Source organism: Mastomys coucha, unplaced genomic scaffold (genome assembly GCF_008632895.1).
Source record: "Mastomys coucha isolate ucsf_1 unplaced genomic scaffold, UCSF_Mcou_1 pScaffold6, whole genome shotgun sequence".
Lineage (NCBI taxonomy): Eukaryota > Metazoa > Chordata > Mammalia > Rodentia > Muridae > Mastomys > Mastomys coucha.
The window spans coordinates 125,642,877-125,657,738 of record NW_022196912.1 but is presented as its reverse complement, the minus strand read 5'-3'; the positions used below and the strand labels follow the sequence as shown (position 1 = coordinate 125,657,738).

Genomic DNA, 14,862 nt, shown 5'->3' with positions numbered 1-14,862 from the left:
GAGATAACGACCACTGATCAACCCAAACTGGAATATTATTAATCCATTGAATTTTATCTGCATGGGGCGCAGGCAAGACAGTGCCCATTATGGAAAATGCATCAAACCTTTTTTACTATTAGAATGAGGCTTAAGGCCTTCAGGTGTTCTAATGTCCTGTTCTGACCTCTACCTATTAGCTATTTCACTAGGGCTGCACAGAGCAAGACCCATTTGTGACAACAGATCTCTTCCCCACAGAGTAATAGGCAGGTTTGTCATAACATAAGGCTGAATTTGTCCTGAATTACCTTCCTCATCTCTCCAGGTTAGAAGCTTAGAGCTTCGTTTTGGATTATTGGCATAACCTATTCCTTGGAGATGGAGTTATTGTCTCAGACAAAGCCCAAGTTGAAGGCCAGTCTTTTCCTCTAATGATAGTTACATCCGCTCCTGTATCTATTAAACCTTCAAAACTTTTTCCTTCAATAATTTAAGATTAGGCCTTTTGCTAGTAATAGATTGTACCCAGTATATATCAGAAGAACCAAAACAACTCTCACCTCTCTCCTTGTTAACAAAATTAGAAAGCATTGGATACAAAGGAATTAGAATAAGCTGAGCAATTATCTGATTAGCAGGTACTGTAATAACACCACGAGGTGAAGCAGCCATAATCTTAATCTCTCCCTGATAAACACCATCAATAACACCTGGATAAATCTGCAGTCCTTTCACAATTGAGCTACTCCTCCCTATAAGCAACCCCCAAGTGTCTGTGGGCAAAGGCCCAAAGACTCCAGTAGGCAAAATTTGAACTCTCATTTCTGGTGTTAATACTGTGTGACAGATGGAACAGAGGTCCAATCCTGCACTTCCTGGGGTTGCCCTGAAAAGTTCAAAGATGAATTTCCTTGGCTGGGTGGCAGCCTCATGGCCCCATACGCTGCCTGTTGTTTAAGGAAGGGGGACTGGGGCTGCCCACTCCACTCGTTTCCCGACAAGGTATTGTCTTGAAAGCCTTTTTTAAATCTACAGTCTCTGGCCCAATGCTTCCCTTTCCTACAACGAGGACAGATTCCTGGGGCAGTGCTTGACTGGGCAGTGTTTGTAGCTCCTAATTTCTTAAAGCAATGATATTTAACATGACTCATACTACCACATTTGAAACATCCCTTATTCTCCTGTCTTTGCGTCAGAATCCCTTGAGCAGTAGTACCCTGCAATGCAGCTGCCATTGCCAGTCCTTGATTATAAGAAGGTCCAATATCAGCACAAAGGCGAATATATCCAGATAAATCCATCCTACCCTTGTGTGGCTGAATAGCAGCCTTACACACTGCATTAGCGTTCTCATAAGCTAACTGTGTAATAAACAGACTGTCTGTATGAGAATCTCCGAGGATTCTGCTCGCTGCTTGCTGTAATCTTGCTGCAAACTTTTGAAAAAGCTCCTCTGGGCCTTGCCGGATAGCAGCTAGACTTCCACTAATCTCACCTTTTGTAGGTAATTTAATCCAAGTTCGTCTTGCTGCCATCACAATTTGTGCATATATTCCAACAGGATACTCAATCTGCCTAACATTTCCTTCATACTGCCCTTCTCCCAGGAGCATATCCAGGTTCCATTCTGGATTTCCTGACTGAGCATTCTGTGCAGCTGTTTTTTTACTAAATTCTCTCCATTCTGAACTCCAAAGCAGAAAATCACCTCCTTGAAGTATAGCCTTACATAAAGTTCTCCAGTCTTGAGGTGTTAAATTTGACTCCATTACATTATCCAATAGTGCCTGTGTAAATGGGACATTCGGACCATATTGAGCAACCGCACCTTTTGACTCTTTTATGACCTTAAATTCTAAAGGCTGATATTGTCTAATTCTCTCATTCTGCTAATCAAGCCTTTCTACCACAGGAAACACTAGCACTCCCGAAGTGTCTTGCCCATTTTCTCTAGCCCCATTGCTTTCTCTAAAGGCGATCGACACATCTCAAAATTGCTGTCCTTTCTTTTGCCTGATACCGCCTTAAGTTCATTCAACTCATTAGTTAATTTCTGCAACTTGATTTCAAATTCCAACTTAGTTAATTGTAAATCTCTCTGATCCTTCTCTCCTGTCATAGCAGACCTAGAATTAACAGATGAAAGCAACTCCTCTCCACCAGACTTAGAAGTTCTGCTTTCTAAACAAGTATTTTGAACCTCTTCTTTTTCTATATCTGAGCTTTCTGATTCCTGTGAGCTCAATTCACTTTCTGACACTCTATCTCTTTCCTCTATAATGTCCTTCACGGGTGCCCAAAGATGGAGAGTAAATTTTTCTGCCTGATTTTTCCTCAGAGCTTTTCCAATTTTTTCCCATGTTCTTTTATTCAAATCACTTACTTCATGAATCCATGGGCAATAAGATTCTACCTCATCTGAGAGATTTTTCAATGCATTTTTTTCACCCTGATTCCTCTTGCCTGAAGCAACTTATTTATACTCTGTATCGCTGCTTTTGACTCATTCAAACCCATACTTACTGTCACTTCCCAGGTGAATTAAAACGCCGAGTCAGCACCAATCCAACCTAGCCCTGTACCCTTCTTACACGGCAATTCTTCTACAATATAAAAACAAGGCTAGGCCTAGCATCAAATTTGCCTATCGTGCAGAATGGTGTACGACCTTTTATTCTTAGCTTCTGAATTTTTAGGCAGGGCCCTGCTTTGACAGTGTGTCCCCTATAAATCCTCCATACCTGAGTCCACATTCAGGCGCCATCTAAAACTGCCCACAGTTTCACGAATGAGGTTCTCCTCAGTTAGGAGGGAATAAAGGACCTGAAAGAGAGGGTTTGAAATGCAAGAGAAAACGTGAAGCCAAGTTGCATCCCAGTCAAGACTCCACTTTACTGAGAACAAACAAGGGTTTTTATAATCACAGGGGAAACTGAAAACAAGTCTCTGGATTAACTATAAAGAAAGTTCAGGTGCCAAAGTTTCCAGGTTCAGAAGATCTTCAGTGGGCTGGCATGCTCAGGCAGTGGGTGTGCTCAGGTGATGGGTATATTCAGGTGGTGGGCGTGGTCAGGCGGCTTCTTCTAAGACAAACAGTCAATAGAGAGCATCTGTCTTAGCTCTCAGGTGTTAGCCCTCAAACAGAGGCTGTCAGGAGTCCGATGAATGACTGAAGTGAAGAGGGGATGTAACATATCTTGATTAGATACCTGTCTTGTTTTGTTCTTCTTGGCTCTTAAATTTCTTTTGCTTTGTGTTGTATTCTGCATTCTTTAATAAAGAGACATTTTTCAGCCAATGAATTTGTCTTCAGCTATACCTGTTTGGTTGTTTAGTACATATAAGGTGGCCTTGATATTTGTAATGAAAAAGAAGACAGCATCTAGGATGAGCTACGTGAGACTCATATGCTTGATGATTAACTTACACTAATAACTTACGTACTAAAGATACAAACAACTTTGAAAACTGAATACTTTTTATTCATGTTTTTATTTTTTATTTAAAACTTTTATACATTTTTATCATGTTTTTCTCCTCTCAGATCCTACCCACCTAGCTTTGTATTCTCTCTCTTAACAAATGGGGGAAAACCCACAAAACAAACAAACAAAAGACAAAAGTGCCAAAGTGAAGCATAAAGTTCATCAAAAAGAAATGTCGCATTTATTTTGTGTCTTAGCACGACCTTCCCTGTAGAGCTGCTGATATACCCAGTGAGGGACTCCACTGGGGAAAACTGATTTTCCTTTGCCAATGGATATCAATTGTCAGTAACTTCTTGTTTAGGGGAAATAACCCAATTTTTAAAAATTGGGCATGGGTTCACCAAAGGAGATCCATAAATGCACATGGAATTGTGTTCAACATCATTAATGTTCAGGAAATACAAACTAAAATCATTCGAAAGGTAGACATAGCAAGTGTGATCTCACATGGAGAGGAGAGGCAGGAACTCGGATGATTGCTGGGTGGGAATGTAGATGCTGCCATCTGCAGAGCATTGGACAGCCTGGAACTTAAATGTCAATCTGCCATATAAACAGCATTCTGCTCCTGAGTGAGAAGCCAGTCTTTGTGCAGACTTGTGTGTGAGTGGCTACAGCAGCTGCTGGAGAGCCACAGCCAAGACAGGCAAAGCCCGCGGGCACATTCGAGCTTTGGGTTCCTTTTGTTGCCCAAGGCTCTGCCTTCTGTTGATTGCTCTCTTTGCTCAGTGACGCTTCTAAGAATGGAAAAACACCCACCCATATGGATAAAATAAATGAATTAGAAATTGAAAATAAATATGTTTAATCTTGTATTTAGATGGTTACCATGAGTGTAGCTCCGGGTGTCCTATCAGCTATGATCTTGGAATCCAGGGCAAGGGATCACTTGCCCCGGTACTTGGCTTATAGTTCTCATTAGCATCAACAGTCACTGGGTTTTTGCAGCAGGGCCTTTTATGTGGCCCTGGATATCCAAGAATGACTCATAGAGGTTTGTCTGCTGGGATTATAGGTGTCCTCACTGTGCCTGGCGCTGTCTAGCTCACATTCTCTCCTTTTATATATTTGTTTGTTTGCTTGTTTTATGTAAATGAGTGTTTTGCATGCATGTATGTCTGTGCACCATGTGTGCTTGTTGCTCATGGAGGCCAGAAGAAGGCATCAGATCCTCTGGACCCAGAGTTATAGACAGTTGTGAGCAACCATGTGAGTGTTGGGAACTAAATCCATGTCTTCTGCAAGAACAAGTGTTTCCAGTTTCTGAGCCATCTCTTCAGCCCCTCTTTTTGTTTCTTTTTTATTATGAAGTATCCATACAGAAAAATGTATAAAATGTGCAGTTTAAAGAATTACTCAGTCAGGCAGTGGTGGTGCATGCATTTAATCCCATCACTTGGGAGGCAGAGGCAGGTGGATTTCTGAGTTCAAAGTCAGCCTGGTCTACAGAGTGAGTTCCAGGACAGCCAAGGCTACTCAGAGAAACCCTGTCTCAAAACAAACAAACAAATAAACAAACAAATGAATTACTCAGAGGCTCTTGGGATTACCAGTCAAACTTAGAATTTCTCAATTTATTTTTTTTAAACCAATCCTGTGTTGTTTGTTTTGGCTTCGCAGCCACTTAACACAGATGTTTAGTGAAGGTAACTTTTAAACTTCTGCTCAGATCTCACAGGTTGTTTTAGAGAAAGAAATATAAACAAAAAGCAGTTGCATTAAAAATACGTAACAGAGGGCTGGTGAGATGGCTCAGTGGTTAAGAGCAACAGCTGCTCTCCAGAGGTCCTGAGTTCAATTCCCAGAAACCACATGGTGGCTCACAACCATCTGTAATGGGATCTGATGCCCTCTTCTAGTGTGTCTGTATAGTGTGACAATGTACTCACATACATAAGATAAATAAAGAAATCTTTTTTTTTTTTTTAAATACAGCAGAAGTAGAGCAAGGTTCCAAAGTAAGCTGTGGCCCAGTTAGCTGTGGCCCAGTTAGCTGTGGCCCAGTTAGCTGTGGCTCAGTTAGCTGTGGTCCAGTTAGCTGTGGCCCAGTTAGCCGTGGCTCAGTTAGCTGTGGTCCAGTTAGCTGTGGCCCAGTTAGCTGTGGCCCAGTTAGCTGTGGCCCAGTTAGCTGTGGCTCAGTTAGCTGTGGCCCAGTTAGCTGTGGCCCAGTTAGCTGTGGCTCAGTTAGCTGTGGCCCAGTTAGCTATGGCTCAGTTAGCTGTGGCCCAGTTTGCGGCTCAGTTAGCTGTGGCCCAGTTAGCTGGGGCTCAGTTAGCTGGGGCTCAGTTAGCTTCATTAGAGCAGCATCAGAGATTGCCACAGGGAGCAGGAGTGATCAGAGGCTTTGGGGGACAGTCATAGTTTAGTATACTGAGAGCTTAGATTAAATCTCTTTTTGAAACAGTTCCTGTTACTGTCTAGGGGTCTTGATTGAGTTTGTCTTCCTGCTAGGTAAAGATTAGAAGGCAGGAGAAATCTCAAGCACAACAGGCAGCCGCAGGAATAACGGCAGATCTCAGGCACAGCAGACAGCAGGTTTTCAGGGGTGAGCACACACACAGTCTCTCCTTGAGGACTGGGGGTTGCAAGGGTCTCTGAAGGGAGGTCTTTCTTCCTCAGTTTGAACCAAGACAGAGGCTGATGGGTAAAGATGTCCTGATCTGACCTTGAACTTGCAGTATCAACAGGAAGATCACCATCTTTATTATCTAAACTTGGTCCATCTCCCTATCTGTGTGCCTGTGTATCAGGGAATCTTCTTAAGAGTCCCTCAGTATGAAACAATTTTCATACAAAGTAAAATGGAAAAGATGTTTCTGTAGGAACAATGTGCACACACTGCTTTGGTTGCCAGAAAGGAAGGCAGCACTTCACAGGAGGGGTAGCGAGTATACGCGAGGGGCAGGGGACATATCTTTTGTAGGCTGGTATTTTGTCTTGTGAGTAGATTGCTTTTAGCATGGATTTAAGGACAACAAAACATCTTTAGGATAGCAGTTGCCAAGACAGGAAAGATTCAAATCAAGAGGCAGAACGTGTGCCCTGTAGAGCACTGAAGAGCCACACACTGCCAGGCCAGTCTGAAGTGTCCAAGTACCATGCACAGATCAGAGTTACACCATTGGGTTGGGTAGACTGTCAATGGGTTTTCCTACCTAAATTATAACACGAGAATATCTTCTTTAAATGGGACTTGTGTGGGTAGTGAAGTGATTCTTTGGGGACCTGTATTAGTTACTTTCTGTTGTTGTAAAAGAATCCCTGACAAAAAGCAACTTAAAAGGAGAAAAAGGCCAGGCAATTGGTGGCGCATGCCCTTAATCCCAGCAGAAGCAGGCATATCTCTGTATGTTCAAGGCCAGCCTGATCTATAGAGCAAGTTCCAGGACAGCCAGGACTACACAGAGAAACCCTGTCTCAACAAAAAAGAAGAAAAGAAAAAAGTTGGCTTTGGGTAGAGTTAATCATTATGAAGAAGACGTGACAAGAGGCAGGAAAGATTGGATGCAGGGGGCTGGCTGATCATAGTGTGTCTACACATAGGAAGTAGAACCTAGGTCTAACACCTCAGAGCCAGTATTGCACTTCTTCCAGCAAGGCTTCACCTCCTAAAGGTTCTACAACCTCCCGAGCAGCTACAGCCTGTGAACCAAGTGTTCAAATACAGGAGCCTGTGGGGACAGCTCTCATTCCAACCTCTACAGGACTCACACCAAAGCAGGAGAACCTGGGGTAGTTCACCTGAGGCCACAGGGTGAGCAAAAGTGTGCTACTGTTCTACATCTAATACACTTTAAGCATGTGACAGACAGGCAGACACACATACACACACACACACACACACACACACACACAAGCCACACCTCTCAAGCACCAAGATGTGAGCCCCATGTCTGGCCTTTCTTGTCCTGCCCCCATTTCCACTGACTCAGTTCCATTTTCCAGCCAGTCTCCCTTTACCTGTGTGTTTGTTTTGGTGATCCAGTGAGTTTAATTAGGCTTGCTCACATGAGCACTAATGAGCAGTTACTTCAGGAGCATGGGCAGTTTACCAGTGGCTACTGCCTCAGCAACCATTAACTATCAGTAATTCTTGATTAAGGCGTGTAGTCTGGTGAACCCTTACCCATCCCTGACAGGATGCTGACAGGCCCCCTCCTATGCAGTTCCACAAGTAATCAGAGCTGCTGTGAGGCCAAGAGCTCACAGGCATGTCATGCCCCACGTCAGGATTCCATAGCACTCCTCTCTGTCCTCTAGACCTCACCATCTTTGTTCCTCTTCTTCATGGTGTTCCCTGAGCCTTGATTTGGGTGGCATAGACATCCCATTTACACCCAAGCATCCAGTTGTCACTTATTCTCAGCATTTGGGCCAATTATAAATCTCCACATAGCAGCAATGACCTCGGGGCATAAACCTAAGTATTTAGAAGGCAGTGTGATGGTCACAGGATATCCATAGCAAGACAGCAGTATTAGCTTATCCTCTGGGGCCTATGACTAAGCTTAAACTAGCAGGCATGAGCTCCCTCCACAGAGCAGGCCTCAGCTCCAGTCAGAAGACAGCTGATGGCCCTGTAACAGTAAGCAGTGAGGTCCAGTAAGCACATCCTACCTGGCGAGTCAGTGCTGTACGGTGCAGGTCTGCAGCTAAGTAAAGCTGTACGGTGCAGGTCTGCAGCTAAGTAAAGCTGCTCACTTTGCTCTTCCAGCAGCCTGTACAGGAGGAACTTTATTTTTGGTAGAACATGTTTGTGTTAAAATGGAAGTGTCTGTAACTTGACAGCTTAAAATGTCTAATTTTTAAGGGCTGGCAAGATGGCTTAGAGGGCAAAGGTGCTTGAGGAAAGCACCCTCCATCTACATGTGGGAAGGAAAGAACTGCCTCTTTAACTATCATGGCTGCCCAAGGCGTCAGGATCAATTCATATCTACATATGGGAAGGAAGGAACTGCCTCTTCAACTATCATGACTGCCCAAGGCGTCAGGATCAATTAATATCTGCATGTGGGAAGGAAATATCGTGACTGCCAAGGCGTCAGGATCAATTAATTAATATAAAATACCTCATTAAGAGAAACAGGCTCCACATTGCTCTACTAGAATCTTTAGATAAAAGAATAATATTCAGATAAGAATGTTGAACAAATCCTGGCTTGAGTCTGTGTTACTGGAGCTTAGAGTGTGCTCACATAATCATAAGAGTTTAGGAAGAGGCAGAGCTAGTAGAATGTGGGCTCAGCTGGAGAGCTAGCACAGTAGTTAAGAGCCTGCTCTTTCAGAGGACCCAGATTCAGTTCCAGCACCCCCATGGCAGCTCACAACCCTGTAACTCTTGCCTCTGAGGGGTGCACAGAAACTCACAGGCAAAACATCCATATGCATAAAATTAAATTCCCAAATTAGGAAAACATTTGTAAGAGGTCAAAAAGTGCCAAGACTTAAAGGGATCGTGTGTGTGTGTGTGTGTGTGTGTGTGTGTGTGTGTGTGTGTGTGTAGAAGTAGGAAGTAGGTAGTGAGGATCTGAGGGGTGCCATACAACACAGCCTTCCTGGTTAGAAAGGAAGGGTTCAGTGGAAGACCAGGCATTTAGAATGGCGCTCTGCTGCTTTGATGGGCTGCCCCCTTTGCTCCATCTTTACCTCTCCCAGAGTCCTTGCACACCCGGCTTGTGGACTTGAAGGATATGTGCACAGTGCATGGAGCACATCTGAGAGAATACGCCTTGCACGTGGTGGAGTTGTGTTAGTGAGTTGTGTTCTGTGTGAAGGGCCAAGAGCACCAGCTGCCTGCATTGCTGTATTATGCTGTCTGCTCCTGCTTGCCTTCCTATCTGTGAGGTGGAGTGCTCTGGCACCTGCTGGTGGACATTCTGAGGCTTGTGTGGGAAGGGCATACCGCCAGTTGTAGGGCTCTACTTCTTTCTTTTTATGTCCAACTCACATACACCCTTCTGTTAGGTGATAGGTGGACCGTATAGAAGTTTTTAATGACTACTTGCATTTTAGAATCTAGTTATATTTTAATTTCTCTAGAGCAGGTAACTGCATTTTTGCAGGGTGGGGAGGAGTTATCAATATTTACTTTTTTTGGTTGTTTGTCCTTAACTGTTTGCCAGCACCATTTGCTCAAATACACCAGTTAAATCCCGATTCAAAACAGAAGAATTTCATTTATGCACATCTGCAAATGGTCATGTAATATTTTATTAAATAAACTATCTGAGATATATGCATTAGAAAAATGGTATTTAAAACTTACACTTGTTATTCACCTTTAATAAAAGCAGTCACCAGATAGAAATTCTTGTCAGGAAAAAACTAAGTTTTATTCTTTTAATTCCCTGGGAACCTATCTAAAATCTAGCGGTGTGTGGATTCTGACACTTAGAGAAAGGTATTTATGCAGAAGGAAGTACATACCAATGAGTACTTTTGTCCCCTACAGGTTGGGAATCCACGTGTTGAACTTACCCTCTCAGAACTTCAAGATATGGCAGCCAGGCAGCAGCAGCAAATTGAAAATCAACAGCAAATGTTGGTTGCCAAGGTACATTCAAAGAAACATGATTCCCAATGTGTAATTTCCGCTTGCCATTAAGGTTGAGAGATAGGCTGTGCTCAGCAGTGCGTGTGTGCTGCACTCTATAGTGGCACATGTGCCTGAATCTTCTTGATGTTGGAGTTGTTGCATCAGAGCCTTTGGTCTTTGGTACACATGCCATTACAGAATGGTGAGTGATTGATCTAACCAAATGTCAGACAGAATGTGGACAGATCCCAGGATTTACTATCCTAGAGGAGACTTGGCAGTCTAATGAAAGCTCTGGTGGGGCCTGGAACAGTGATAGCCAGTTAACAAATGGGCTTTCCAAAGGCTTTTCCACATGAGTATGTTAGGGCTATTACAGTATAGGACATCCTTAGGGCCCATTATATACCCCATGTCCTGCTTTTGTGGGTAAACCCTTCGAAAGTGGGTTTGGGAATTTTTCTAAGTCATGGTTTAGTCATGCTTGATAATCAACTAGAAAAAAAAAATCAGAGCTTCTACCCTCCTGAGGGTTATTCATACTGTCTTAAAGCAGTATGAATCCACTTTAAAGAAAGCCCCTGAACAGCCAGCCTTTAATCCCAGCATTCTAGAGGCAGAGGCAGACAGATCTCCATGAGTTCAAGGCTACCTTGATCTACAAATCAAGTTTCAGGACAGCCAAGGTTACACAGAGAATCCCTGTCTCAGGGGGAAAAAAGAGGGGGGGCACCTCTGAACATTCTAGCTTGGCTTATTATCCTGTTTTGTGGTTTTGTTTTTGTTTTTGTTTTTTATTTGGTTGGGTTTTTTGTATGTGTGTGTTTAGATGTTGGAGGCACATGTGCCACGGCATAGGTGTAGGGGAAAGGACAGATTCTTAGAGTTGGTTCCCTCCTTCTACCATCTGGGACCTGGGAGAGAAGCTGAGGCTTGGGGAGCAGTGCCTTGACCCATCTGGCTGATCTGTCTCTCCTCTCTGTAGAGTTACTCAGTCAGCAAGTGACTAGTCTGGTCTTTCTCACTTACTCAATGTTTTGTTCACTGTGGACGGCTTTTATGTAGCTGAGAATTGGTTGTACTTGCCTTGAAAATATATCTTTAATAAGATGGCCAAGAAGACAGCTCATCCCAATGACCTGAGTTCCATTGCTGGAACCCACATGGTAGAAGGAAAGAAGCAGTTCCTGGGGCTATCCTCTAACCTTCACTTGCACGTCAACACACTCATGTACCCACCCACTTTTCTCACCCATTTAAAAAAAAAACGTTGTCTCAAAGCTTATTGGACGTGAAGAATTTAAAAATAAAAAACCGTTTTGTAGAGCTCCAGAGAGAGCTCCGCAAGTAAGAGTAATTGCTGTTCTCCAGAAGCCCTGCATTCATCCCCCAGCGCCATATCAGACAGCTCCCAACTGCCTGGAACTCCAGCTCTAGGAGCTGACACCTTTTCTGGCCTCTGTGGGCTCTTATGCAGATATGGCATGCATACACATACACATAAATGTAATGATGAAAACTTTGTAGATTCTTTATAAACAACAAGTTAACGTTCAGTCTGAAATATTTGAGCATGAATTTCTGTACCTTGGTGTGGTGAGTAAAGCCTGGGGATTCATATGTAAGCCTGTGTGCACAGATGGGACCACACACACTTATTGCTGATGGACTTTTAAGGCATGTTTTCATGTGAGGAGAAAAACTGGTGAGAAGCACTGTGTACATTTTACTGTAGGATTGTCCTACTCTAAAACGTCTCACCATTTAAAGGCACTAACTATAAAAAAGCAAACAGTCCCTTGACTGCTTAGTTTGAGGTCCAGATTGGAGGTTCATCTAGTGATCTTATTTCCATGTAGAACACTCTGCTATTTAGGAAACTGAGTGTGGGATCCTTGGAAATACTTTGTAGCATCAGGAGCCCTGAGCAGACAGCAGGAGCAAGGCTGGAGGGACTTGACAGATGCTGTGGCATGCAGACCTAAGTTCCCCGCTGTGACCTTTCAGCAGAGGCACCAGCATGAGCTGAATGTGTGAGCAGTGCATGGAATCAGGTCTGCCTTAAGAACCCCCAGACTCAGCTGTCTCACACACATGGATGTCCAGTAATGTCAGTTTTGTGTGGTCTGGTGTGTGCACAATTCCTTCAGTGGTCTTTAATAGGTGATGTTATAGGGTGAATTCAGTTTGTTTGTTTGTTTTAATGTATGAAAGTAATCACAAGTTTCTACTTGCAAAGCTTAGCTTTTTCATTCTTTCTTAGGAACAGCGTTTACATTTTCTAAAGCAACAGGAGCGCCGCCAGCAGCAGTCCATTTCTGAAAATGAGAAGCTTCAGAAACTGAAAGAACGAGTTGAAGCCCAGGAAAACAAGCTGAAGAAGATCCGTGCCATGAGAGGACAAGTCGACTACAGCAAGATCATGAACGGCAATCTGTGTATGTGCTGCATGCAGGCCTGGACCCACACCCAGGCTAAGTCCCGGCAGTCCTGGTCACAAACCCAATGGCACTGTGCATGTTCTAACACTTAACTCTCAACTGCAGTAAAGATAGCTCATTGGGTTAACTAGGATTTTTTTTTTTTTTTTTTTTTTTTTTTTTTTTTTTTTTTTTTTTTTTTTTTTTTTTTTTTTTTTTTTTTTTTTTTTTGGTTTTTCGAGACAGGGTTTCTCTTGAGTAGCCCTGGCTGTCCTGGAACTCACTCTGTAGACCAGGCTGGCCTCGAGCTCAGAAATCCACCTGCCTCTGCCTCCCAAGTGCTGGGATTAAAGGCATGCGCCACCACCGCCCGGCTTTAGGATTTTTAATTATATATTCTCTGAAAAAAGCTAATGAACTCTGAATGAGGTTGTGTTCTAGGAAGGTATTTGAATTCAATTTCCTGGATTTTTTAAAATATAAACTTAATTATGGGTTTTATAGGATACAATGTAATAATTTGATGAATGTATATTATGTGTATTAATTAATCAGGAGTTTACATTTCTGTCTCCTTAAACTTAAAGTTTTGATAAATCTATGGTGAGTTTTGCATATTTATGACATTCCGTTTGTCTCGGAATAGCTCTGGGCCTTTCTGTTATGGCGTGGTGGGTTGGTGTCAGGTCACTCCAGGGGCTATGATGAGTAATCTGGTTTTGTGTAACTACATGAATTTCATCCATACATTAAGATGGCCATGCAGCCAGTATGGTGCACATGCCTGTGATCTCAGCCCTTGAGAGGCAGAGACTGCAGTAAGGCCTCATCTCAGTTACATCACACAGGTGCTTCTCTTGCTTCTCTGTGAACTCTGGGTAATTGTGTTGGTTTCTCAGGTCAGCTAATGTCTATTTAATGTTACAGCAATGGGTAAGTCCTTCACAACAAAGCTTTAGTCTTGCTCTCTGGGATCTGAAGTGCTTTGACCAAACTAACTTTTAAATTGATGCTTCTAAAAAGTATTCAGTAACTAACGGAAGCATAGTTACTGACTTTGTGAGTAGTCACGTCATGGATTTCAAAGCCTGTTGGTGTTTTGGAGCCAGGTAGGGTAGAACACCTGCACAGCAAGTCTGACACTCAGAGTTCTTCCATCCCTAGCTCTTGGAAGGGAAAAACTGTGTTTTGGTTATACACAAACTTTATTTTTATTTCTTTTTTTTATTTATCTTTATTTCTTTTATTTTTATGCATACTCTTTAATCTAAGGCTAGCACTAAATAATGCCAGAATTGAGTGTAATGAATAGAAATGAAGGCAGAATATGTCCTTAAAATAACCAATTTTCTTTTTTGGTAATTACAGCTGCTGAGATAGAAAGGTTCAGTGCCATGTTCCAGGAAAAGAAGCAGGAAGTTCAGACTGCAATCTTACGAGTTGATCAGCTTAGTCAGCAACTAGAAGATTTAAAGAAAGGAAAACTGAATGGGTTCCAGTCATACAATGGCAGGTTGACAGGGCCAGCAGCAGTGGAGTTAAAACGACTCTATCAAGAGCTGCAGGTAAGAGCCTGGGTCTTGGGTGGCTAAATGCAGGCATTCTCCTTCTGACCTTCTCCTTAGAATGTCATGGGTATTCAGAGCCTAGAGACTGACTCATAGATCCTAACTTCATAGTAGTTCTGACCTCATGTACATGTAAGCACCTCTGAGGCTCACTCCTAATAGTCAATTCAGGCTAGAGCTTTGGACTTACTTAGGGAGACAAAGCGGTCAAGATTTCAGCCTCTAACATTTCCATCTCTCAGGCTTGGAGAAATTGTTCAGAGCTCTTACGCACTTACTGTTTCTGCCACTCCATGGTGGTTCACAAACATCTGTAACTCCAGTTCCATGGGAACTGATGCCCTCTTCTGCTCTGCAGGCACTTTGCACACATAATGCACATGCTATTCATCCAACACCTCTTTTGCTTTCAGGAACGCATACGCGTCGCACACACACTCGCACGTGGCATAAACTTACATGGACACACATGTATACACATGACATGAACTTACATAGACACACATATACATATAAATAAAACAATAATAAAATGTCAATTACAGCTCAGCGATATAAGTACTGTATTTGAAATTTAGGGTTATCTTTGTGACCCTCCAGTTACTTCCGTAGTTGAAGCTCCTCCTTTGGTGGCCTGGGCTTTGGCTCCTGGACTCTGACAGAGCTGCTGCAGGGCTGCCCCAGGATCAGAGAGTGCTCTTGGCCCTTGTCTTGTGTGCACTTTGAAGAGGGTGAATAGTTAAAGATGTTGGTCCTGGTTTTGTCCCTCCCATAAGAACTCTGTTGGACAAGAAGAACATGAACGCAAGGCCCTCTGGCAACAGAACTCAGGCAAACAGAAGCTACTTCCTTTTTTTTTTTTTTTTTTT

At 43.0% G+C, this 14,862-nt stretch overlaps 1 protein-coding gene across 3 annotated transcripts in view; it reads left to right on the top strand.

Annotated features, from left to right (window-relative positions):
• The window catches only part of Ppp1r13b (protein phosphatase 1 regulatory subunit 13B), an 87,982-nt gene that overhangs the window by 58,816 nt on the left and 14,304 nt on the right, over positions 1–14,862 (top strand). For all 3 annotated transcript variants that reach the window (XM_031357634.1, XM_031357633.1, XM_031357635.1), the window contains exons 5-7: positions 9,922–10,023; positions 12,269–12,443; positions 13,794–13,990. In XM_031357634.1, coding sequence (XP_031213494.1) covers positions 9,922–10,023; positions 12,269–12,443; positions 13,794–13,990 — 474 coding nt within the window. The remainder of the gene's footprint in view (positions 1–9,921; positions 10,024–12,268; positions 12,444–13,793; positions 13,991–14,862) is intronic.